We start from the raw sequence: 26,981 nt of genomic DNA, 5'->3' as shown, positions 1-26,981 counted from the left end.
AGAATGGGAAGGTATTACTGTTCCATGTGAAACCATCCTGGAATGCTATGAACCCCATCTTCAGAGCAGAATCCAACCATTTCTTATTTAGGAAACGTCCGGAAACAGAATTGTTTTGGCTGACATACTGTTGAAAAGATGAGATTACTAGGGTAGTCAATAACAATAAGGGGTATAAACCTTGCATTCAACCGGAGATTTTTAAACTCTCAACTACCCCACCCCCATTGCTTTGCAGAGGCTATATGTCAACATGTGGCATTTTATATTAACTCCAAATAAATAAACGTTTACCTGGCCAATAAGGTAGACTCTACTAACGCCCCCACAATGACCCATGGGAAGACTAGATCGATGGCAATGACTAAAGTTTGTGTGGCACTGGCCTTCTGCTTGGCGAGAGTGGTCAGGTTGGACATGGACTTCTGCCTGGGATCCTCATGGGACAATCAGTATACACACTGTGCCAGCCAGTACATTAGGTTAGCTATTAATAGGTGAGATTGTCTGTGGATGGGAGATGAGGTGCGGATGTGTACCATAGGATAGTTTGGTCGCACTTCTGTTTAGTGATCTGTAATTGTTAATAAATTACTGCATCTTAGAAAAACAAAAAGGTCTCAACTGGCAAAACAACCGTAACAAAGAAAATTGGGACATGCAAATTTGAACGTTAATAATATAACCAATAGGGAAAACCTTTGTCAGTATTCTAAATTGACTTTTGTGACAATTAACATAAATATTTCCTGTGTTTTCCATTTGTTGGCTGGTTGTGATCCTTTCAGACTTAATGCACATTAAAATTTAGTATGCATGCAGCTCTAAAATCAGCCCTTCTAATGGTTGTCTGCTAATGGCAAGCGGGTGCATTCAAGAACATTTCATTATGAAGCTAGATGCATAATGTACAGACTGTGTGTGATGTATCTAATGCAGTGATCATGAGTGCATTGCCTATTTATATGAATTTTCTGACATGCCATCACAGCAGATATTGTCCACATTCGGAATACAGTTCACACAATACGAAAGCTTATAACAGCAGAACTATTCATAATAGTCAGTACCAAAATAGATAAACCTATCTTCTAAGGAACCCACTACGAAAAGCAGCATGCCAATAGGCAGTGGTTTTTGTTTTGTCTCTTAATGGTGGTATGCATTGTCCATTTTATGGTAAAATTAGTTGGAAGCCAAAAATATTTTTGTTGCTGTTATTCTTGCGAACAAATTAAAGTTAGGTCCAGCAAGATCACAGAGCCCATTTGCTCTACTCATAGTCACGCCTTGATTCCTTTAGTTTAGCAACTGACATTTTACTTTCAAATACTGATAATAATCCACCACAGTTTTAGACTCCCAGAACATCTGAAGTAAACCCCGGCTCCCAAGATTATATACCATAAAAATGTTTGACCTTTATAAAACTTTGAAAATCTGGCCAGACTCACGGTCCAACTACTGTAGCACTGGGTGTTCAATAGCTGGACACATTGTCCAACAACGAGACATTTGTCAACAACTCATTGATTAGCCACCAACTTAAATTGGTTAGAGGAAGAATTTAAATGAGAGAATATTGAAAGTCTGATACGATGTGGATGAAAAGGAGGACATTTTTTTTTATTGAGTGTGAGCAGGCCTGCTTGCTAAAATGGCTCATTTAACTTGGGAAAACCCCAAGTCTTTCACCAATTTACCATTATATGTATGACATATCCAGCAGAGATGAAACACATTAGAGACCCATTTAAATTAGTGCCTTGTAAAACCTTGAAGCTGGAACAGTTTCTTACAAATATTATAAATAGGATTTTACTGCGTCCTTATATCACTCCTGGACAATAAAATACACTGACCAAACAAAACTATTGACAAATCTATTATGTAGACTCAGTGACAGTAGTTGAAACTCTTAATACTGAATGTTTAGTTTGAAACCTTTAGTCAGCAGGTACACACTGTTAACACTAGAAAAATAATAAAAACATGCAGTTTGTTCATTATTACTACTTTCTAATTGTATTCTCATTAGGCTGAGTATATTTGAAAAGGATTAATCTTGCTTTTTAACATTTGTATTTGTAAAATGCATAAACGTAAAACACAATAGTGCATGCAGTTATTAAAGGTGACACAACAGAACAATTATTGAACAAGTAAACAAGTGAAGATGAACACGACTTAGGACTGAATGTTCTCAATTATGGTATAACCTTTAAGACATATGCCCCTTCTATACAGTCTCTCTATATATAATTTTCCATTTCAACAACTACTACTAACTTAGAAACCAGAAGCTCAATGCACCACCCATAAGTTACCTGAAAAATTCCTTCTTCTGATGGTCTAAGTGAATCCCATTCGGGAGAATCCAGAAACTGAAGTGGGAATATGTAATGCAGAAACTCTCCATCAACTGTCACTCTGATCCTAGGAAAACAAAGTAGTCAGGATTAGCAGTATATCATGGGACAATGTAAATGACTGTGGTATAGTTATATATGGTCTAACATTTCATTTAACATCCTTCAGAAATGATAACAGGTTATCTCGGCTTACACCGTGCACTTCTTTTAAGAAAGTCCTAATCATCCAAACCAGGACATTTATATAAGGAAACCGCTCTAGGATAAGAGAAATTACTCAGCAAGCTAAGCCTGGAAATCCTAGACCTTAAGATCACCTGGCATTAGAAATGCCTGAAAATCCTGGAGACAGGACAGAGGATGGGACACATGGTTAATGTGTTCCTCTGCACATTGCGAGCCTCCGTCCCCAACATGCACCCCTCAATAAGTTCCCATGTACCAATCATACTTTATTCCAACACAACTGAAGGAGCAATAGATACACTTTTACTTCAGAAGCTATGTACTGAGTGTATCAGAATTTCTATGGTTTGTAATGTTCCTTCATGTGTCTATAGATTTTCTTGAATTTCCAACTCTGGGCAACAAAACAACAATTACTAGGGGGTTGTGATACCAATATCACAATGCCATGCTGCGGTTCCAAATACTGATTTTCATCTTTAATTTTTAATTAGCATACACTCTTCAAACATTGAATCTTTACAAATGTTTACATTTATAGTTGTGAAAATGTTTTCATTAATTATTAATATTTGTACTTTTTTATAGTGCCTTGCTTTCAATTCTTTGCCGAAATTCCTTTTGTGCAGCGTTCAGTCATACTTTTTTGCTCCAAGGTTGAACCACATGCAACCTCCCATTATGTATCATAGCTTCAACTCTTCTATTACTCTCACCGGCCACGCAGATCAGGTGTTTACTTCTATGTAGCTCATTTTCCTTTTTAGGGGCAGATTACGATGCCGTGGGAAATGTCTCTGACCCTTGGTCGGAGCCGTTTCTACGGCATCGTAATCTTTGGGGGCCCCCAGCAGGGCCCCCATGGGTGCAAGGCCTATGGGGCACCTATGGTGCCCCCCGTTGATCCCTGCACCCAGTGGCAAGCACCTTGAGGTGCCTGCCATGGGGTCCAGGGATGAACAGCACCTCGGCTATTTACAAGAATGCATGCTCCCATTGTAAAGAACTGTTCGGTCGCATCCTACTTGTTGGTTTGGGAGAGCCGACAGGAGGTCGTCGGTCCCAGTTCAAGATCGATGTCAGACGGGCTCAGGTATGTCCGACATCGAATTCGAACTCTTAGTGTAGGGTCTAGATAGATAGATTAAATTCTTTTAGGGTCTGATTCAATGATTTGTTTTCCAATGAAGGTGTTTTAACATGAAATACTACATTATACAATTTCAAAAAGCTTTATTAAAACCAAGGTCTGAGTTTGTTTTTTTATTAAGTGGCTGGGTTCTGCCCAGGTGCTTTCAAATCATTTATTAATAACTAACAGCTTAGTCAAATCAAGATGAGGCAATCTTAAGGGCTACCTTCTTAATGTATGAAATTTGATATAAGCAGAGTAGTGTTAGTGCAGAGGAAGGCATCACAGTGGAACAATCAGCACTCATTTTAATTCAATTAGCTTTAATACACAAACACAATTATTAAGCCTGCATGTATAACATATCCTGTTAGAAGTCATGGTTCAGTGTTTCCGTGGACCATAAACCTGACACTTGGCTCCTTGATGCTCTAAATCTGACTTTAACCTGCTTGTATCCATTAAAAGTAATGTGGCACTACATGTGCTAAATTTTGGAGATATACTGATTACCTTAAACTCATTGTCAATCCACACCCACAAAAAAGTGACAGAGATATTGTGCTTGCATGTGACTGAAAAGAAAGTAAGCTTAATTCACTGATCATTCAACTATGTAAAATTGCCATCATGAGCTCCAAATAAGTGCATAAAAACCCATACCCATGATGCCCCCTTGACTAAGGGTCTGATTATGATGTCGGTCGGAAAGCATTCCAACCGAATCGGTCTCTGAGTGGTTTCCGCCCGAATCAGATTTGGTGAATCCAACTGACAGATTACGATGCTTTTGAATACGATTCGTTCGGACTCCAATTGACTTCAATGGGAGCCTGAGTTCCGACCGAATACACAAGCTCCCATTGAAGGAAGGGGTGTCTGGGGAACATTGTGCACCCTGTGGCGGGCACTCCTTAGTGTCTGCCAAACTGTGCATGGTTGGAAAGGGGGGTTCCTCGGGTGTCCACGGGACACATTTGGAAGGTTTTGGGTGAAGAAGGGCCTGCTACGGGTCCCTAAAGTCAGATTCCGACAGCCAATCCATGCCGGAACAACCGATTTGGAAAGGCTGTCCGAATGCGATATTGTATTTGCTCGGTCAGAAGCCCAATCTATAGACGTGTACGAGTCGGCTCAGACAAACTCCATTCCTCTGAATGCCATTCGGAACTGAGTCGGACCCGACTCGGAAAGTCCGAACGCTATCCAACTATCGTAATCGGTCATTTGGAAAGATAGATTCCAAATCGAATTCGGCAGACCCGAATCCGATTCAGAGCCTTTCTGACTTACATAGTAATCGGCCCCTTAAAAGTGGAAGAAAGATACAGTAGCCTAATGTGTCAGGCTTGATTATTTTGACACTTGGAGACTTATAAACATATGTGGTCTTACCCGCCCTATCTAGAGACCTCCCTTGTAGTCTGTGAGTGATGGTGGCCAGTTCTGGAAGCCTCAGATCCCGGGTCTGGGGAGATGTTTGGGGGGTACACAGGTTGTAATGCAAGCAGAAGCTGTGGGAGATTGAAAGTTAATTAGCAAATTCATTGTGGTGCATGGAACCTCATGTGCCAAGCAATGTCGTTTTGAACATGAATCCTGTGGAAAGAACCAATACTGTAGCTACACACTTTCCACACCGCTTCTGAATCAGCCGGTTTAACAGCAACTTGCATTGCTATTGAGGTTAACCAACAGATAAGGGGTCTAATGGGTTACCTCTCAACAGTACCCCTCCTTACAGATTCAGAAGCGTGTACTGGGGGCTATAGGAAGAGGTTAATTGTAACACAATGGAGTACACTTGAACTTAAGTAATATTTGATCAGTCTTTATTGCTGTGTTCGAGTGGGGATTTAGAAAGAGCTGAAGACACACCTCAGTTTGAGCAATTGAGGCTCTGCCAACTGAGGAGGATTGTGCAGTTGATGTGTATGAGATATATAAAACTGCAGAAGGCTAAATAACATCAGCAGGGCTGTGAATAGTTCACTGACACTTAGGGCCTAATTACGATGTGGTTAGGAAGGCCTCCCCTATTGGCATTTGCTCCTTCCGAATGGGATCGGGATGGTGTCTTCCCGAACGAGGGCCAGATTACGATGAGGTTAGGAACATAGGCTCCCATAGAAGTCAATGGGAGTCCAACCAAATCGTATCTGGAAGCATCCGGATTCATCATACTCGGTCGGTCGGACTCTCCCGATCCGAGGCGGTCGGAAACCATTTCCAAACCGATTAGATTGGGAAGATTTCCTAACCGCATCGTAATCAGGCCCTTAGAGTGAAATTGGAGTGGCCTGATGCACAACTACATTTTTGAGTAAGTTTACGATTTTTCAGTATTCACAAACTGCACTTTTGTAGTACCTTACACTTTTGTAGTAGGTTCAACACTACACATGGTCAACCAAAGGTACTGCAACACCCTCCCATAGAAAATAATGGAGGTAGGGACTTAAAATAAAACCCAACTGGAAATAATGTTACATTCAATTACATTATTTAAAATTGTTAGAAATATAAATAAATAAAAATAAATATTTAACAAAATATATAAACAGTACACATTTAATTATAAAATATTTTTACTAAACCACTTCAGCTTAAAAAAATTATGTAATAATTCTAACATTTAATATATTTTGTATTTGAAAAATAATTTAACAATAATAACATATTAAATAGGATAATACATATTTTCTATTTAAATAATGCATTGTAATTTAACTAATAAATAGAAAGTGGACTGATGCACCAAATAGCCAATATTGTGAGAAGGAAGAAAAATACTCCTCTGGGTGGAGCAAAAGCCCACTCTATGAATACTTTAAGGAATTGATAATAATAAGTTGGCAACAGATGAACTTTCGAGATAAACTAAAAATTAACCTAGAGCTAATAACTGGCTCCCTCTGCCACTTCAATAGTCTTAATGGTAGTTTAATCTAAAAAATAATATAAATGTAAAGAGAATGAGAATATACATTACATATCGACAGAAAGGTTTATACCTCAATCAATCAAATCACCCAAATGGCTATTAGGTGTGATTCTGATACAGATATCTAACTTAGCTTTTACATGTATAATGTTCAGCCAAAATGCAACTCTTTCCTCTCCAGTTCTATGGTACTGTGAAATGATAAAGACTTAAATGGCCATTGAAAGAATCTGAAAGATCCTGGGAAAGAACATATTTCAATCCTCAGAAGTGAGGTAAGAAACCGCTTTGACCAGAAGCAGCGAAGGCATGCTCTAAACCATACAGAACGCATGTGAGTGTATATAACAATCTTTGTTCTTCCTACCAAGCAGCTGCGGTTTATGCAGGTAACAGTGGTGGGCGGTGGGGCCAGGTAAGGGGGTATTTCGAGGGATGATGCCGAGGGGAAATTAAATAAATAATTAATTTTACCTCTGCATCGTCCCTCGAAGTCCCCCCTTACACGGCCCCACCCCCACCACTGTAACCTGCACGGTCCGCGGCTGCTACCAAGCAAGTCCCTTCAACAATCAAGGATGATGGCATTATAAAAAATAAATAACTAAATCCAGTATTTGTAAAGCACGAACAGTTACCCGAAGGCATCCCAGCACTGGGGTCCGTCGGGAAGATTAAGCAAGCTATTGCCCAGAGTCACATGGTGCTGGGCTGACCTGGCGCCGGTGCCAGGGATCGAACCGTGAGCCTCAGATTCCAGCGTCAGTCACCCTGGCCGCGGCGCCTCACCTCTTCCCTTATGCATCTCTCATAGTAAAAGCTTCAATCAGATGCATATATCTTTCCACTAATGTGGCCTCACTGGTATAAATGCACATAACAGCATCAGAACTTAAAGTGACACAGAAATAAAAGCTCGAATTAATGCAGTGGCCATACAACTACGTAACCTTGCCCTTATGACATCCATTTGAGCACACCAACTTCATTTTAGTAGTCATAAGCCCCCCCCCCAAGATTTCCCCCTCATAGGTTGATGACTGAAAACCTACCTAATGAGTCACAGAACTGTGCCTTTTGTATACTCTTGCAGCCAGGGTCCATATGTTAAGAGAGTGCTTGTGTGGATGGTTTAACACTAGGACCCTAAACTGTGCTTTCCCTTTTGTGTGTGATATGTGGGATTATTACCTGCCGTCAGATTCATCCTACCAATTCCAACAAGCTGAAAAAGTATGTGCTGCTTGCATTTGAAACTATTCGTATTTTATACTGGATCAAGTGACCTAATTTCTCATACAAATATGTCATCTTTTTATTTTATGTACATTTTTTGACAATTGTGCCCATTGGTACCTTGCAAATACTTATCCACTACGTCAGTGGTATCCTTGCTCTTCGAAACAGCAGTACCTGTCAACCTTACATTGTACTATAGACTGACCGATTGCTACAGAATGAATTTTTGTGTCCACCAGTTAGCTATAACTGGCTTTTTAAATGCATATTGTCATTTATCATTACTAGGTAGGCACTAGAGACAGCTAGTACATAACATAAAGCGTTTAATATTATGATAAAATGTAATAAATAAATGCATTGTTAGCATTGGTTGCAGCTTGCCATATCAGAATGTGTGGTAATTTTGGTACAGTAGCAATAATCTACCAAATTAAATTACCACTTTCAAACTCCTGAATATATTCAATGGCCATTGATGTTGAATTTTTGAATGAGCCCTCAAAACAAAAGCCAGAACTGTCCCGGGAAACAATTTCTATTTCATATAATAGTTATTTTTCACCGCGTTATTGTCAAGAAAGATTGAGAGCAATGCCACTCGTTTGCCAGAAAATAATCAAACGCGGAAAAAGTTGATTTTTTAAAATACCAATAAACAGATGCAAACAAGAGACTAGCAAATAGAGGCTTAAGCCTTGATGACTGATGATATTCTTGCCAGAAAAACATAAATTAAGTAAAAATGGACAAAGCATAGAGGATAATGATAATGCTTTTGTAATAGAAAAGTCCTATATTGCATCCTATAGGAGTACCTTCATGGTCACTGCATGAGTGCAGAATATATCTAGCTAATCAAAATCATCTGGGTACTCACCAAAATCATAAAGTGGGCACGAGGATGTCAGCAGGTCTATTGCCTTTAATCACATGGATGATGAGAAACTTTGCTTGGTTGGGTGTGCTTAACATTACATACACAAAGTAGGCAGCTGTGCTGTACTTCCACTGTTTGCTCGGCCCTATCACACCACGCATACTTTGTATATAATGCACAACATGCATGATGTTGCTGTGTGGTGGCATCACAATGAAATGCTCGTTCTGTTATCTACAATATGTCAATCACGAAAAAATGTCCAGTTAATTTAAAAAAGACTATGATCATTACCATGAGAATAGTGGAGTGAAATTTGCTGGACTCATTTGGTGACTACTAACAGTTAGGATCACGATTGCCCGGCTGGGCGGTCAGCATGCTCACAATGGCGGCGGAGCCAAGCAGGCTCCGCCGGCACAATTATGATGCCGGCGGAAGCCAGCCTTTCCGTGGAGGTTGAACCGCCATTGAAAGGCTGGCAGAGAATGTCTTCTGGGGCCCGTTGCGTGCCCCCCTTGTGTTGGGGGGAGCTGTGGATGCACTGGGGGGGTACCCCTCTACATTTCACTACACCAAGTGGCAGGCACATTGTAGTGCCTGCCACATAGTGCAGCGAAATGCACATCATACTCTTTTTGACATCGCAGCAGTGCTGTTGTCAGCAGCCACCGCCGCAATGTTAAGGGTGCAGAATCCAACCGCAACGGTCCCATCATATTTGGATGGGTGGTACCGCCGCACGCATGGCGGTCGGACCCAATCACGGCTACGGTGGCAGGCGGATCAAATCCACCTGCCATCCTAATGAGCCCCATAGTTGTTGATTACCATCCATGCATGTGTTTGCTGGCTTAACGTGTTTTTATCTTCTACCAGCGTTTGAAGTCTTACCATTTTGTTGGTAATTAGTCTAAAAGCTGAGAAAGATAGGGTTTTGTTCCACAGACCTCCCGTTTTGGTGGTTTGGAGACCTTTATATAGATATTTATTATATGGGGACTTTTTGTCTTTTTCCACTTCTGTCCTGAGTGCTTTAGTGATTTATGACTGTTTTGAGTTACGTTTTATTTTGTATCAGATTTTTATGGTGGAGTTCATCCTTCCTAATGATTCGTTAATTAGTCCAAATTCAAGCCACACCTGTGCTGGTGATGCACTTAAGGGTAGTTGGAAGGTCGGTTTATAGGTGGTAACAAGCAGTTTGTTTAGAAGCGTTGAGTCTTTTCTATATTGGGTGAAGCTACCATAGATAGTGTTGGCAAGAGCCTTTCAGCTATCACAGATAGCAGTGGTTTGAAAGACTGACATTGCAGAGGGTGGCTGCCTTGATGCTAGGCTGCAACAAGAAAACCAGTGCAGGGAGAGAGCAGAAGCACAATATATTTTTGAAAATATGGCACATTTCCGCTTTCTCCCATACAGGCAATGTAGAGGAGAAAGTTCAGTTGTTGTGTTGAGTGAAAGTTAGTAAATTCGGGCCTAAGTTTAATTTCAGCTACCACAAGGAGAATTTACAGACTTCTACACACAGCATGACTGAAGAGTATTTGTACAAACGTAAAACAAATGAGAAGTACTTGACTGCAAAAACGTAGAGCAGACTTATTATACCAAACTACTCATGGGCTGAACACCAGAAAATAATGATATCAAATGTGCCCAAAGATTATAATAGGTTGACAGAACCATCATTAATAGGTTACCATCAGCAGTGCTGCATATGGGAGCTGACAGTCACCTAGTCTCCTGGCATTACAAAGCGATTCGGGAGTTGGCGGACGTCTCCCTGGACAAACTCCGGGAAACGTGGGAGGACGATGCAGGCCGCGTATTCAACGATGCGGAGTGGCGTAAAGCCCTGGAGTCCCCCAAAAAGGTGTCCAGGAACGCGCGATTTAAAAATATCCAATTCAACATTCTCCACCGGGCGTATCTTACTCCAGACAAACTCCACCGGTTTTACCCCGATACGCAATTTGACTGCCCTCGATGCCACCTGGTGGACGCCGATTTCAAGCATATGTTCTGGGCCTGTCCCTCCATACACCTTTTTTGGGGGGAGGTGTACCAAACCGTTCGAGCTACAACTGAACTCCCGGCTGCCGCCACCTGGGAGGGATGTGCACTGGGGATATCCCCGAAGAAGAAAACCGCGAAGGTGCAATGGAAGTTTATGTCCTTGGCCATGCTCCTCGCGAAGAGGAACATCGCGATGCATTGGAGGGCCCCGGGAGGACCGTCCACGCCGGCATGGGCAGGAGCAGTGCTCAAATGGGGAGCAGCTGAGGAGGAACTGTTGAGGGAGGAGGAGGCGAAGGGCGCCCGTAAACGCCCGATATCTATGGAATGGGCGCAGCTCCTCATCCTTTTTAAGCAAAAATACGAGTCGAGGGACGCCCCGGACGCGACACAGCCCACCCCTCACGCCTCTACGGCTTCCCCTGGCCGCCCCGACCTGGTGGAGGTCGCGGACGACTCCGTAGGCAGGCAGCGCACCTAGGTGCGAGAGCGAGCGCGGACCCGGCCCCCTGTGTCGCGACAAGTGACAAATGATAGGCTCGACCCCCCCCCCCTCTCCTGAGTAGACCTCAGGACGGATCGCTCGCACTAGCTATCAGTCCTCCCACAATCTGACACGAGAACCTCGCACTCACCAGTCCCGCACCCCTACCCCCCCTTCCATTCTTCACCTCCTACTCCCTTCCTCTCCCCTCCCCGTCTTTTTCCCAGTTCGAGGGCCCCCCCCCCCTCCCTAGGGCCCGTTCCAAACCGCCCCGTAGGCGGTAGTTGCACCGGTTGACGGCTCACACACCGTGGTCCTAGATACATGACCTGACAGTGAATCTGGGAAAGAAGGGAACGCTGCATAAACTAAGTTGGGGAGGTAGTGCTGACCCCGATAGAGACGGACGCTGGAGGCATTACCGTGCTGACATACACGGGGACCAAGCAGAGCGCACTAGGGGGCGACAAGTCTTACTGATTATAACAGGAAACCTCGGCAACTAACGGACTACAGCACCCACTCACTATAGATCACACAAAGGTTGATGATGATGTAATAAAATGATTGGAGCATATATAAGCAAAAGTTCAATGTAATGAAATGCATGCAAAACCCTAACAAAAAAATGAAATAAAAAAGAAATTAATAGGTTACCATCAGAAGAATCTGGCAGAGAGACTGAAGGAGCACCAAAGTCAGGGAGAGTAATTTTTATCCTCCGCCATCCAACACTTTCCCTACTGTTGGATTCTTTGGAGTGGGAATAGTAATTTTTTCCACTCCGCTATCCAACACTTACCCTACTGTAGCTCGCACTGGAGTGGGAATAATAATTGTTGCCCTTCCGCTATCCAACACTTTCCCTACTGCTACACTTACTGGAGTGGGAATAGTAATTTTTTCCTCTCCCCTATCCAACACTTTCCCTACTGTTGCACCCACTGGAGTGGGAATAGTATTTTTTTCCCCTCCGCTATCCAACACTTTCCCTACTGTTGCTCTCACTGGAGTGGTAATGTTGCCGATACCACTAACCTGAACAAGATGCAGGGCCCAGGCCACGGGTGCGACACTCCCCAAGCTAGCACTTGGACAAAGCAGTAATCCCCTTTATACCAATAAGCTGACTCCAGGAGATGTGGGGAGAGAGACTCAGGTTTGACTACTCTCAATCCCCCAGCTGGTTATCTCAGTACTCAGGACAGGACAGAAAGCGGGAAAGGCGATAACTTGTGGAAAGGGACAGACAAACAACTATGAAATAAGTCCCCTCCCACCTCACAGAATACAATGCCTGTTCTATAAAAGTAAGACAATCCCTTAGCAGGGGCTTTGTAGAATTGTGACTCCGCTGATTGGTCAAAAGAAACGACTGCTCTTCAACTGGCAATGAACACAGTACATGAATATATGTCAAAATGGGGAAATCAGTCAGGAGTCAAGAGAGGGGGAAATCAGTCAGGAGCCAGTGGAAAAGTGAATACAGAATCCCCCCAAAAATTAAAGGATTGCCTGGGAGTCTCTCTGTTTAACTGAATGTCACAGTCTGTTTAAGAGAAAGAAAAAAAAAGCGTCTCTCGCTTGTATTGTAATAAATAGGTCAGCAAATGCGCTCAGAGTGCGAAGGATACAGTGTACACAGAAGCAACAAATAAACAAACAGTTCATCAACGTGCACCACGCGTATAATAACAGAGTATCCAGCAAGATGTTAAACTAAACGCGCTCTGCGCGTACGAAGAAACAATGTATCAAACAACTGAAATTAGTCAAACGCGCAACTCGCGTATCAAATACAAACTTCAAAGAAACGTACCTCGCGCGTGTAAATCAATTGCCAGTTAGACGCGCACTGCGCGAGTACAAAAGCCAAAGACTCCAGGAACTAAGAGGAGTCTTACGACCGCTTTCTCGAACAAAAGACAGGACGCGGCAGAGACTCCTATGAAAAGACACTCCAACCGGGAGTTTCAGAGGTAAAGGAGTTCATCCAAAGCTCACAAACACAGCTAAAGTCTGGGGAACAGGAAGCCGGCGAGGAAGGAGAGATTTCAGGAACTAGGGAAGCGAAGGGGCGTGGTGTCAGGTTCAGATACCGAAAGCGAAGCACCGGTTCCCTGAGCTGATCTGAATTTAAACCCAGGGAGCGTGTATAAACTCCACCTTTCCTGACAAGTAAGGGATCCTCTAAAAAGTGTCTTGCCTTTTACAGAACAGGCATATGAAGGCTTAAGTACTCCAGCTAAGGGTGCAGGAAGCGTGAGATCTAACAGGTAATAGTCATTTTTGCCCCTTCGCTAATCCCACACTTTCCCTACTGTTGCACTTACTGGAGTTGGAATAGTAAATTTAATTATTTTGCTATCCAACACTTTCCCTACTGTTGCACTGATTGTATTGGGAAATTTAAGTTTAAATAATTTTTAATACTTTAATGTTTTATTTTATTATAGAATGTTTTTTTATATTTTTAAATTATTGATATTATATATATTTTATTTGTATATAATTTAAAGTTTTAAAATAAATGAAAGATAATAGTTTATTAATTATTTTAAATTAAATATAAATATATATGTATAAATTATTGTTTGTGTGTTTATCTTTTTTTGATTAAGTTTATGTGTTATATTTTGTTAAAATGTATATTAAATTTAATTTATTTTGTTAAAATTAATATTAATATTTAATATATTATTTTGTTTTATATATATAATTACATCGATATTTTTTACATCGATATTTTTGTAGTCTGTATTTTTTTCTTGATATTTTGAAGATCGATATTTTTACCATCGATATTCTATCAGTGAAGCCCCACAGAGGTATGTAGGTCAAGCTGCTTTGGAAAAGACCAACGTTTGTTTTCAAGATTTGAAAGACTTTCGGCCAAAGATCTGAAGTAAAATAAAGACAAGATGGTTTTGTGGGACTCACTTCAGTCATCCCATGAGGCAAAAATCCATGTTAGTACTATGGATCATATACAAAGTTCACAATTTTATTGTATTCATGAATTAATGGTGTTGATCAAGAAATTTAAAAAAGTACAGACGCACAGTGCTCATAAGTGCAATAGTGTGGTAGTTAACATATGATAAATACATACAATATGGGTATCCATAAATCAAACATATCAGTCCAGCCTAAATGCTGTTTCCAGAAACCAAAACTATTGGTGGTGATTTCGACCCACAGTTTTGCATATAGTGGGTCTCCTCAGGACCAAAACTCTGCCACAGCCAGTTCCCTCTCCCACACTAAAGATAATGTAAAGTATCCCGCAATATGCACACACACAAATATCTGGAAACTACGAATTCTGTGAATAAGGGTCTGCTATTTAGGTTTACAGATGGCACTTTTTGCTCTGACTTCTAGGTGCAACCATGCTTACAAATCTGAAAACTGGATAAAATGGAAGAACAGAATTGATTCAAACATGAACAAGAGACAACTAATCTTGTCAATACATATGCAGATATGTTTTAAAAGATGGCAACTGTTAAAAAAACGTAAGTGATGTACGTTACACAGTTTCTAAAGGAAGAGCTAATAAAAATCAACTGACCACCTTTTGTTAAAATGAAACTGCATCGTGAAAAAAACAGGACTGAGCGTGTTAAGCATAACTACAGTGTGGAAAAGTATACAAACAGAACAAATATTAATGGAAAACAGATGAAATCATATGTCCTTTCAAAGAATTTGAGGGAGAATTTGCACTTACATTGAGGAGCTATCTAATGCTCAGAACTCAATTAGAGGAAATAATTAAATACAATGAAGTTTGGAAAGCAATGATCAGGCGCCTTAATGAAGAACTGTGGTGTCTGAAATGGGGACTGAACAATCTCCAAAAAGACGATCGCCACTATCTAAAAAGCATGTCTAAGCAGCCTTTATAACTGATGAGGCCGACATTATAAGGGACGTGGCCTAGAGTCATGTGCCTGCTTGACTGAACCTTATATTTTAGTAAGAATAACAGAAATAAGCATGTGCATGTCGTTATAAGCCACATATGTTCAGCAGTCACTTTCCACAGCCTTTTTCTCAACTTCCCCACTCTCCCAGTTTATAAAATCAGAAAATATGACCATTATCTACAACAAAGCAGACCATTCTCAGTTATCTATCACAAGACATTTGCACGGATTAATTTAGAGTGTCAGATATGTAGCTGCGGAAATAAACATGTAAGGTGTGTATCTTTGAAGGGAGTGGGGGAGGCAGATGTGTCAAAAAAAGGTGATGTTTGGAAGTATGTAATGTCTCATTTTTGCACCACCGATTCCCTGGTTTGGATTCAATAATCATTTGTACTTTGACTAATTTTTAATTTCCCTGACAGACGAGGATGAATGTCTTTCATTTGCAGGGCTCAGTGCACACACGGCTGCACACATATATCCTGAATGTGCTTCCATTTGTTAACATTCAAAATCTACCTGTCAAGCGCTATTTCAGTTTTCATAAACTGTAAAATGATTAGCCCTGCAGACAAAAATACTACTTGATAAAGCAGAAAATCAATAACCAGTTTCTTAAAGGGACAACCTTCCCCTCGTGTACTTAACATTCCATTGCAGGTAAGAACAAGGTGCATTTATTCTAAAACACTGTGAAAACAATGCAAATATTTTATTGATATTGAAAGTAACTGTCTTTATTCTGAATAGTGAAATTGTGGAAATAAAACAATATATAACATCATTTTATAGTTGTTTGTATCAGTCAATTAAATGTTATGAAAAAAGCAACATTCTCATAATTCACAAAGGATAGATAATTCATGGGGTGGGGGACTATCTGTTAGGTGGAGTGGTATTCCTAGGTGGGATACTGCTCTGCCCAATCACAAGAGGCCTGGTGTTCTCTCTCTCCCCTCCACCCCAGCTTTTCTGGTTTCAGGAACTTTGTGCCTGTTTTTAGTAGCCAGAAATTCAGCCGGTAAAATCATGTGCGGATCAGGTTGTAAGTGCAGCCTCTCCTGCCCTAACGTGCTCCCCATCCCTCCCGCACAGATCCCCAGAACCAGTCTGCCACCTGCGCGAAGCTGGACTCTCCATGAGGGATTTGGGTCCTAGTAAGTTTGTGTCTGCACCTCGGTGACCACACACTCAGAACAGTTATATTAGGGTGTGGGGATACTGGCTGGAATTGTTATTTCCAGACCAACTATATCCACACCCCGAATTCCCACAAACTTGTAATTAGTGCCTTAATGGCTAGCTGAAATCTTATGGGTATAAAATGCATCCCCAGTTGCGTCAACCTATGCAGGGGTAAAGTGTATGTTTATAGGATCTTGGGCATAAGTGCCTTTCCTTAAGTATGTCATGCAAAGTGCATTGCTATAATAATTAAGGTTGACCTTGTTTTGTCATTCATTTTGTCCCTGGTTCCTTCTCTCCTGTTCTTTGGAATGGCCCTTTGCCTGCCGCTTTATATACCTTTAAGACCAGAGGACTCTAAACTTTCCTATTTTGTATGCAATTTTTCAAATTGTATAATCAGTCTCACTGTACCTTTTGATGGTGTTTGCATTACCTAGTGTTTCAGTTGGGATTACTAGAAACTACTCTATTAGAATTAAATTTTCCTTTAGGAGAACTGTCTTAATATAATTACATTTTCCCCATGAAATGAACTTCTCCTTACATACTACTGAAAGGAAATATGGGTTTCTGAAAAACGGTGTGTCTGAGGATGGGAAGCATGCTAATTTCATCTTCCCTCCTCTCTAGACCATTCCTGCAAAGTGAAGGGGGGGCTTATGACTACTAAAATGAAGAAGGAGAGATTTCAGGAACTAGGGAAGCGAAGGGGCGTGGTGTCAGGTTCAGATACCGAAAGCGAAGCACCGGTTCCCTGAGCTGATCTGAATTTAAACCCAGGGAGCGTGTATAAACTCCACCTTTCCTGACAAGTAAGGGATCCTCTAAAAAGTGTCTTGCCTTTTACAGAACAGGCATATGAAGGCTTAAGTACTCCAGCTAAGGGTGCAGGAAGCGTGAGATCTAACAGGTAATAGTCATTTTTGCCCCTTCGCTAATCCCACACTTTCCCTACTGTTGCACTTACTGGAGTTGGAATAGTAAATTTAATTATTTTGCTATCCAACACTTTCCCTACTGTTGCACTGATTGTATTGGGAAATTTAAGTTTAAATAATTTTTAATACTTTAATGTTTTATTTTATTATAGAATGTTTTTTTATATTTTTAAATTATTGATATTATATATATTTTATTTGTATATAATTTAAAGTTTTAAAATAAATGAAAGATAATAGTTTATTAATTATTTTAAATTAAATATAAATATATATGTATAAATTATTGTTTGTGTGTTTATCTTTTTTTGATTAAGTTTATGTGTTATATTTTGTTAAAATGTTTATTAAATTTAATTTATTTTGTTAAAATTAATATTAATATTTAATATATTATTTTGTTTTATATATATAATTACATCGATATTTTTTACATCGATATTTTTGTAGTCTGTATTTTTTTCTTGATATTTTGAAGATCGATATTTTTACCATCGATATTCTATCAGTGAAGCCCCACAGAGGTATGTAGGTCAAGCTGCTTTGGAAAAGACCAACGTTTGTTTTCAAGATTTGAAAGACTTTCGGCCAAAGATCTGAAGTAAAATAAAGACAAGATGGTTTTGTGGGACTCACTTCAGTCATCCCATGAGGCAAAAATCCATGTTAGTACTATGGATCATATACAAAGTTCACAATTTTATTGTATTCATGAATTAATGGTGTTGATCAAGAAATTTAAAAAAGTACAGACGCACAGTGCTCATAAGTGCAATAGTGTGGTAGTTAACATATGATAAATACATACAATATGGGTATCCATAAATCAAACATATCAGTCCAGCCTAAATGCTGTTTCCAGAAACCAAAACTATTGGTGGTGATTTCGACCCACAGTTTTACATATAGTGGGTCTCCTCAGGACCAAAACTCTGCCACAGCCAGTTCCCTCTCCCACACTAAAGATAATGTAAAGTATCCCGCAATATGCACACACACAAATATCTGGAAACTACGAATTCTGTGAATAAGGGTCTGCTATTTAGGTTTACAGATGGCACTTTTTGCTCTGACTTCTAGGTGCAACCATGCTTACAAATCTGAAAACTGGATAAAATGGAAGAACAGAATTGATTCAAACATGAACAAGAGACAACTAATCTTGTCAATACATATGCAGATATGTTTTAAAAGATGGCAACTGTTAAAAAAACGTAAGTGATGTACGTTACACAGTTTCTAAAGGAAGAGCTAATAAAAATCAACTGACCACCTTTTGTTAAAATGAAACTGCATCGTGAAAAAAACAGGACTGAGCGTGTTAAGCATAACTACAGTGTGGAAAAGTATACAAACAGAACAAATATTAATGGAAAACAGATGAAATCATATGTCCTTTCAAAGAATTTGAGGGAGAATTTGCACTTACATTGAGGAGCTATCTAATGCTCAGAACTCAATTAGAGGAAATAATTAAATACAATGAAGTTTGGAAAGCAATGATCAGGCGCCTTAATGAAGAACTGTGGTGTCTGAAATGGGGACTGGACAATCTCCAAAAAGACGATCGCCACTATCTAAAAAGCATGTCTAAGCAGCCTTTATAACTGATGAGGCCGACATTATAAGGGACGTGGCCTAGAGTCATGTGCCTGCTTGACTGAACCTTATATTTTAGTAAGAATAACAGAAATAAGCATGTGCATGTCGTTATAAGCCACATATGTTCAGCAGTCACTTTCCACAGCCTTTTTCTCAACTTCCCCACTCTCCCAGTTTATAAAATCAGAAAATATGACCATTATCTACAACAAAGCAGACCATTCTCAGTTATCTATCACAAGACATTTGCACGGATTAATTTAGAGTGTCAGATATGTAGCTGCGGAAATAAACATGTAAGGTGTGTATCTTTGAAGGGAGTGGGGGAGGCAGATGTGTCAAAAAAAGGTGATGTTTGGAAGTATGTAATGTCTCATTTTTGCACCACCGATTCCCTGTTTTGGATTCAATAATCATTTGTACTTTGACTAATTTTTAATTTCCCTGACAGACGAGGATGAATGTCTTTCATTTGCAGGGCTCAGTGCACACACGGCTGCACACATATATCCTGAATGTGCTTCCATTTGTTAACATTCAAAATCTACCTGTCAAGCGCTATTTCAGTTTTCATAAACTGTAAAATGATTAGCCCTGCAGACAAAAATACTACTTGATAAAGCAGAAAATCAATAACCAGTTTCTTAAAGGGACAACCTTCCCCTCGTGTACTTAACATTCCATTGCAGGTAAGAACAAGGTGCATTTATTCTAAAACACTGTGAAAACAATGCAAATATTTTATTGATATTGAAAGTAACTGTCTTTATTCTGAATAGTGAAATTGTGGAAATAAAACAATATATAACATCATTTTATAGTTGTTTGTATCAGTCAATTAAATGTTATGAAAAAAGCAACATTCTCATAATTCACAAAGGATAGATAATTCATGGGGTGGGGGACTATCTGTTAGGTGGAGTGGTATTCCTAGGTGGGATACTGCTCTGCCCAATCACAAGAGGCCTGGTGTTCTCTCTCTCCCCTCCACCCCAGCTTTTCTGGTTTCAGGAACTTTGTGCCTGTTTTTAGTAGCCAGAAATTCAGCCGGTAAAATCATGTGCGGATCAGGTTGTAAGTGCAGCCTCTCCTGCCCTAACGTGCTCCCCATCCCTCCCGCACAGATCCCCAGAACCAGTCTGCCACCTGCGCGAAGCTGGACTCTCCATGAGGGATTTGGGTCCTAGTAAGTTTGTGTCTGCACCTCGGTGACCACACACTCAGAACAGTTATATTAGGGTGTGGGGATACTGGCTGGAATTGTTATTTCCAGACCAACTATATCCACACCCCGAATTCCCACAAACTTGTAATTAGTGCCTTAATGGCTAGCTGAAATCTTATGGGTATAAAATGCATCCCCAGTTGCGTCAACCTATGCAGGGGTAAAGTGTATGTTTATAGGATCTTGGGCATAAGTGCCTTTCCTTAAGTATGTCATGCAAAGTGCATTGCTATAATAATTAAGGTTGACCTTGTTTTGTCATTCATTTTGTCCCTGGTTCCTTCTCTCCTGTTCTTTGGAATGGCCCTTTGCCTGCCGCTTTATATACCTTTAAGACCAGAGGACTCTAAACTTTCCTATTTTGTATGCAATTTTTCAAATTGTATAATCAGTCTCACTGTACCTTTTGATGGTGTTTGCATTACCTAGTGTTTCAGTTGGGATTACTAGAAACTACTCTATTAGAATTAAATTTTCCTTTAGGAGAACTGTCTTAATATAATTACATTTTCCCCATGAAATGAACTTCTCCTTACATACTACTGAAAGGAAATATGGGTTTCTGAAAAACGGTGTGTCTGAGGATGGGAAGCATGCTAATTTCATCTTCCCTCCTCTCTAGACCATTCCTGCAAAGTGAAGGGGGGGCTTATGACTACTAAAATGAAGAAGGAGAGATTTCAGGAACTAGGGAAGCGAAGGGGCGTGGTGTCAGGTTCAGATACCGAAAGCAAAGCACCGGTTCCCTGAGCTGATCTGAATTTAAACCCAGGGAGCGTGTATAAACTCCACCTTTCCTGACAAGTAAGGGATCCTCTAAAAAGTGTCTTGCCTTTTACAGAACAGGCATATGAAGGCTTAAGTACTCCAGCTAAGGGTGCAGGAAGCGTGAGATCTAACAGGTAATAGTCATTTTTGCCCCTTCGCTAATCCCACACTTTCCCTACTGTTGCACTTACTGGAGTTGGAATAGTAAATTTAATTATTTTGCTATCCAACACTTTCCCTACTGTTGCACTGATTGTATTGGGAAATTTAAGTTTAAATAATTTTTAATACTTTAATGTTTTATTTTATTATAGAATGTTTTTTTATATTTTTAAATTATTGATATTATATATATTTTATTTGTATATAATTTAAAGTTTTAAAATAAATGAAAGATAATAGTTTATTAATTATTTTAAATTAAATATAAATATATATGTATAAATTATTGTTTGTGTGTTTATCTTTTTTTGATTAAGTTTATGTGTTATATTTTGTTAAAATGTTTATTAAATTTAATTTATTTTGTTAAAATTAATATTAATATTTAATATATTATTTTGTTTTATATATATAATTACATCGATATTTTTTACATCGATATTTTTGTAGTCTGTATTTTTTTCTTGATATTTTGAAGATCGATATTTTTACCATCGATATTCTATCAGTGAAGCCCCACAGAGGTATGTAGGTCAAGCTGCTTTGGAAAAGACCAACGTTTGTTTTCAAGATTTGAAAGACTTTCGGCCAAAGATCTGAAGTAAAATAAAGACAAGATGGTTTTGTGGGACTCACTTCAGTCATCCCATGAGGCAAAAATCCATGTTAGTACTATGGATCATATACAAAGTTCACAATTTTATTGTATTCATGAATTAATGGTGTTGATCAAGAAATTTAAAAAAGTACAGACGCACAGTGCTCATAAGTGCAATAGTGTGGTAGTTAACATATGATAAATACATACAATATGGGTATCCATAAATCAAACATATCAGTCCAGCCTAAATGCTGTTTCCAGAAACCAAAACTATTGGTGGTGATTTCGACCCACAGTTTTACATATAGTGGGTCTCCTCAGGACCAAAACTCTGCCACAGCCAGTTCCCTCTCCCACACTAAAGATAATGTAAAGTATCCCGCAATATGCACACACACAAATATCTGGAAACTACGAATTCTGTGAATAAGGGTCTGCTATTTAGGTTTACAGATGGCACTTTTTGCTCTGACTTCTAGGTGCAACCATGCTTACAAATCTGAAAACTGGATAAAATGGAAGAACAGAATTGATTCAAACATGAACAAGAGACAACTAATCTTGTCAATACATATGCAGATATGTTTTAAAAGATGGCAACTGTTAAAAAAACGTAAGTGATGTACGTTACACAGTTTCTAAAGGAAGAGCTAATAAAAATCAACTGACCACCTTTTGTTAAAATGAAACTGCATCGTGAAAAAAACAGGACTGAGCGTGTTAAGCATAACTACAGTGTGGAAAAGTATACAAACAGAACAAATATTAATGGAAAACAGATGAAATCATATGTCCTTTCAAAGAATTTGAGGGAGAATTTGCACTTACATTGAGGAGCTATCTAATGCTCAGAACTCAATTAGAGGAAATAATTAAATACAATGAAGTTTGGAAAGCAATGATCAGGCGCCTTAATGAAGAACTGTGGTGTCTGAAATGGGGACTGGACAATCTCCAAAAAGACGATCGCCACTATCTAAAAAGCATGTCTAAGCAGCCTTTATAACTGATGAGGCCGACATTATAAGGGACGTGGCCTAGAGTCATGTGCCTGCTTGACTGAACCTTATATTTTAGTAAGAATAACAGAAATAAGCATGTGCATGTCGTTATAAGCCACATATGTTCAGCAGTCACTTTCCACAGCCTTTTTCTCAACTTCCCCACTCTCCCAGTTTATAAAATCAGAAAATATGACCATTATCTACAACAAAGCAGACCATTCTCAGTTATCTATCACAAGACATTTGCACGGATTAATTTAGAGTGTCAGATATGTAGCTGCGGAAATAAACATGTAAGGTGTGTATCTTTGAAGGGAGTGGGGGAGGCAGATGTGTCAAAAAAAGGTGATGTTTGGAAGTATGTAATGTCTCATTTTTGCACCACCGATTCCCTGTTTTGGATTCAATAATCATTTGTACTTTGACTAATTTTTAATTTCCCTGACAGACGAGGATGAATGTCTTTCATTTGCAGGGCTCAGTGCACACACGGCTGCACACATATATCCTGAATGTGCTTCCATTTGTTAACATTCAAAATCTACCTGTCAAGCGCTATTTCAGTTTTCATAAACTGTAAAATGATTAGCCCTGCAGACAAAAATACTACTTGATAAAGCAGAAAATCAATAACCAGTTTCTTAAAGGGACAACCTTCCCCTCGTGTACTTAACATTCCATTGCAGGTAAGAACAAGGTGCATTTATTCTAAAACACTGTGAAAACAATGCAAATATTTTATTGATATTGAAAGTAACTGTCTTTATTCTGAATAGTGAAATTGTGGAAATAAAACAATATATAACATCATTTTATAGTTGTTTGTATCAGTCAATTAAATGTTATGAAAAAAGCAACATTCTCATAATTCACAAAGGATAGATAATTCATGGGGTGGGGGACTATCTGTTAGGTGGAGTGGTATTCCTAGGTGGGATACTGCTCTGCCCAATCACAAGAGGCCTGGTGTTCTCTCTCTCCCCTCCACCCCAGCTTTTCTGGTTTCAGGAACTTTGTGCCTGTTTTTAGTAGCCAGAAATTCAGCCGGTAAAATCATGTGCGGATCAGGTTGTAAGTGCAGCCTCTCCTGCCCTAACGTGCTCCCCATCCCTCCCGCACAGATCCCCAGAACCAGTCTGCCACCTGCGCGAAGCTGGACTCTCCATGAGGGATTTGGGTCCTAGTAAGTTTGTGTCTGCACCTCGGTGACCACACACTCAGAACAGTTATATTAGGGTGTGGGGATACTGGCTGGAATTGTTATTTCCAGACCAACTATATCCACACCCCGAATTCCCACAAACTTGTAATTAGTGCCTTAATGGCTAGCTGAAATCTTATGGGTATAAAATGCATCCCCAGTTACGTCAACCTATGAAGGGGTAAAGTGTATGTTTATAGGATCTTGGGCATAAGTGCCTTTCCTTAAGTATGTCATGCAAAGTGCATTGCTATAATAATTAAGGTTGACCTTGTTTTGTCATTCATTTTGTCCCTGGTTCCTTCTCTCCTGTTCTTTGGAATGGCCCTTTGCCTGCCGCTTTATATAGCATTAAGACCAGATGACTCTAAACTTTCCTATTTTGTATGCAATTTTTCAAATTGTATAATCAGTCTCACTGTACCTTTTGATGGTATTTGCATTACCTAGTGTTTCAGTTGGGATTACTAGAAACGACTCTATTAGAATTAAATTTTCCTTTAGGAGAACTGTCTTAATATAATTACATTTTCCCCATTAAATGAACTTCTCCTTACATACTACTGAAAGGAAATATGGGTTTCTGAAAAACGGTGTGTCTGAGGATGGGAAGCATGCTAATTTCATCTTCCCTCCTCTCTAGACCATTCCTGCAAAGTGAACTTTGTTATTGGGAGACTTGTATACATTCTTCAGACTCAGGTTCCAGGTCGAAAAGGCCTTCCCAGAGAGGTTACATGATATATAATCCACAAAGCACCACTGTTTCTCTGTGCCTTATGAAACCAAGTTAAATGGAGACCTAACTTGGTCCACCTTGTAGCATCTTATGAGATCTAGTACAACTAACCACTCATTAATTAGTAAGGTGACTGTCTGTAGAGGAACCTGGCTCTATTATCATTCCAGATAAAGCCATGAATACGTTTCTGGGGTGATTACGCTATCCTGGTTGCAGAGTCTCCTTTAGGGCTTGATTTGGGTGCAGCATTCTGGGCACCATTCTCAGCTACGTGGTCACTAGTCTTGCTAGCCATAATACAGTCAGGGGCATATTATCAAGAACGTGTGATAATCATCGCAAAAGTAACTTAATGCAACCTACAACATCGCAGTCAATCGCGGGAAATTTACGCCTTGTTAACCAAGTACTCACAACAAGGCCGTACCATGTGATAGTCACCAGACAACGCGTCAAATGGCCGCGTCAAAACCAACGCCACGCCGCAAAAACGCGAAACAAGAACGCCCAAAATGTTGAGATGCCCCAAAGCGCGATACCAAAATCAGCGAAAACCAGCTACAGGCCTGCAATTCCCACGCGTCATGCGTGAAAATGCACTATAAAAGCAACAAAACAAAAATTCGAACTGCGTAGCACCATGGATGGACACGGACCCAGCACACACACAGTGACTGTGGCACATGTCCCTCATCCCTGTGGCATTGAGAAAAGCAGAAATAAAGAAACTCACACAGCAGAGGCTGAAAAAAACGAACTAGAGAGTTGCGCACAGTAAGAAGGTTTCAGAAATGATACACAAAGATGCGCACTTTTAAGAGGCGGTCAAAAAGTCATGTTTGCAAAGCAAAGAACGAATACTAATTTACATACTGATCAGATCCAAGTGAGTGAAGACCAATTCTAAACAAGGTTAGGGAACTCTTGAACTCTCCCGTGCACTGCACTAATTGGGGGCCTTGTGAAGAGGCAGCAAAGGCATGGCAGGGAAGCCTGGGTGCTACCTGCTCTCCAGTAAGAAAGAAAATGAGAAAATAAAACTATTCATGCTGCCATTTTACTGTGAGGGAAAAAAGAACCAGTCAGGTAGAGTGATGATGGTGAATACAGACAAAAGAAACGCGAATCGGTGCTTCGGGGCATGCGAGGGACAGTGGAAGGGTTAAAGGTACAGGGTATTGTGTAGGCCCGGATATTCGTTTAGGAAAGGATGCTTAGGTTTATGACCCTGCCTGAATATTACATTCGTAGCGGCAGATACAGAACGTCCTAGGATGCGGAGATTAGTCTGAAAAGCTTGATGAAAAATGTGCAAGCCTCAGCAGGGTGGAGGCTTCAGAAATCCAGATAGTTAATCGGATGAATAACGCGAAATATCATCTCTGCATGAACAGTGAACCATACCAGATCTGTATCCTGTGGCCATTTAATATGGATGGATGGCTTGTTTCTTTCTACAAAGCACAATATAAATGTCTCTTGGTGCTGCATTTCTATATTTTTTATGTTTAAATATGGTAATCTCTCCCTTAAAGAGGCAGTTGTCCCTCTGGAGTGGAAACAGGCCAAAATCCTCCCATTACTAAAAAAGCCATCGCTTGACCCAGGGATCCCAGGGAACTATCGCCCTATTTCCTTGCTCCCCTGACTCGCAAAAATTTGCGAAAAGGCTGTTAACAAACAGCTCACTGACTTTGTGGAGGGGTCCAGTCTTCTGCATCCAGCCCAATCAGGTTTCAGAGCTGCCTACAGCACTGAGTCCGCCTTGCCTGAGGTCTCGGAAGCTATTCGCGATTGTCTGGACTCGGGCGGTAGTGCAGCCCTCATAATGCTGGATCTGTCTGCAGCGTTCGACACTGTCCCTCATGCTCTGCTCCTGGCCCGACTAGCGGACATTGGTATCACTGGACGAGCCTGGAAGTGGTTGGAATCCTTTCTTGCGGGACGGTCGCAGCAGGTCTGGTTACCGCCGTTTTCGTCTCCCCCGTAGCCGGTTACCACGGGAGTTCCGCAGGGGTCCTCTTTGAGCCCCCTGCTGTTCAATATATATGTCACCCCTTTGGTCCATCTGGCGGAGGAACGAGGTGCCAAGATCGTTGCATATGCGGACGACACCCAGCTTTTGTTCACCTGGGGCAAATCGGATTTCTCCACCGTAAGGGTGCAGGAGTGCCTGACAGCCGTTTTTCAATGGCTATCGGCGGCCCAACTTAAATGTAACGAGGCAAAGACTGAAATCCTCCTCTATGCAATTTTCCCCCTCGTTTTAGGGAATCACTCTGGCCATCTGATTTTCCCTTGCCCCTGTGTTCAGGCCTCCCAGTTTGATGAGCAGCTGTCCTTTTCAACCCAGATT

The 26,981-nt window shown here is 40.3% G+C and overlaps 1 protein-coding gene across 2 annotated transcripts in view; it reads right to left on the bottom strand.

The window, feature by feature from the left end:
- POPDC3 (popeye domain cAMP effector 3) overlaps window positions 1–26,981 on the bottom strand; it is a 148,486-nt gene that overhangs the window by 34,124 nt on the left and 87,381 nt on the right. For both annotated transcript variants that reach the window (XM_085611251.1, XM_085611252.1), the window contains exon 3: window positions 2,328–2,436. In XM_085611251.1, the coding sequence (XP_085467377.1) occupies window positions 2,328–2,436 (109 nt within the window). The remainder of the gene's footprint in view (window positions 1–2,327; window positions 2,437–26,981) is intronic.

This window comes from Triturus cristatus, chromosome 6, assembly GCF_964204655.1.
Source record: "Triturus cristatus chromosome 6, aTriCri1.1, whole genome shotgun sequence".
Classification (NCBI taxonomy): Eukaryota; Metazoa; Chordata; class Amphibia; order Caudata; family Salamandridae; genus Triturus; species Triturus cristatus.
The sequence above is the reverse complement of the archived record's forward strand: the minus strand, read 5'-3'. Positions and strand labels throughout refer to the sequence as shown.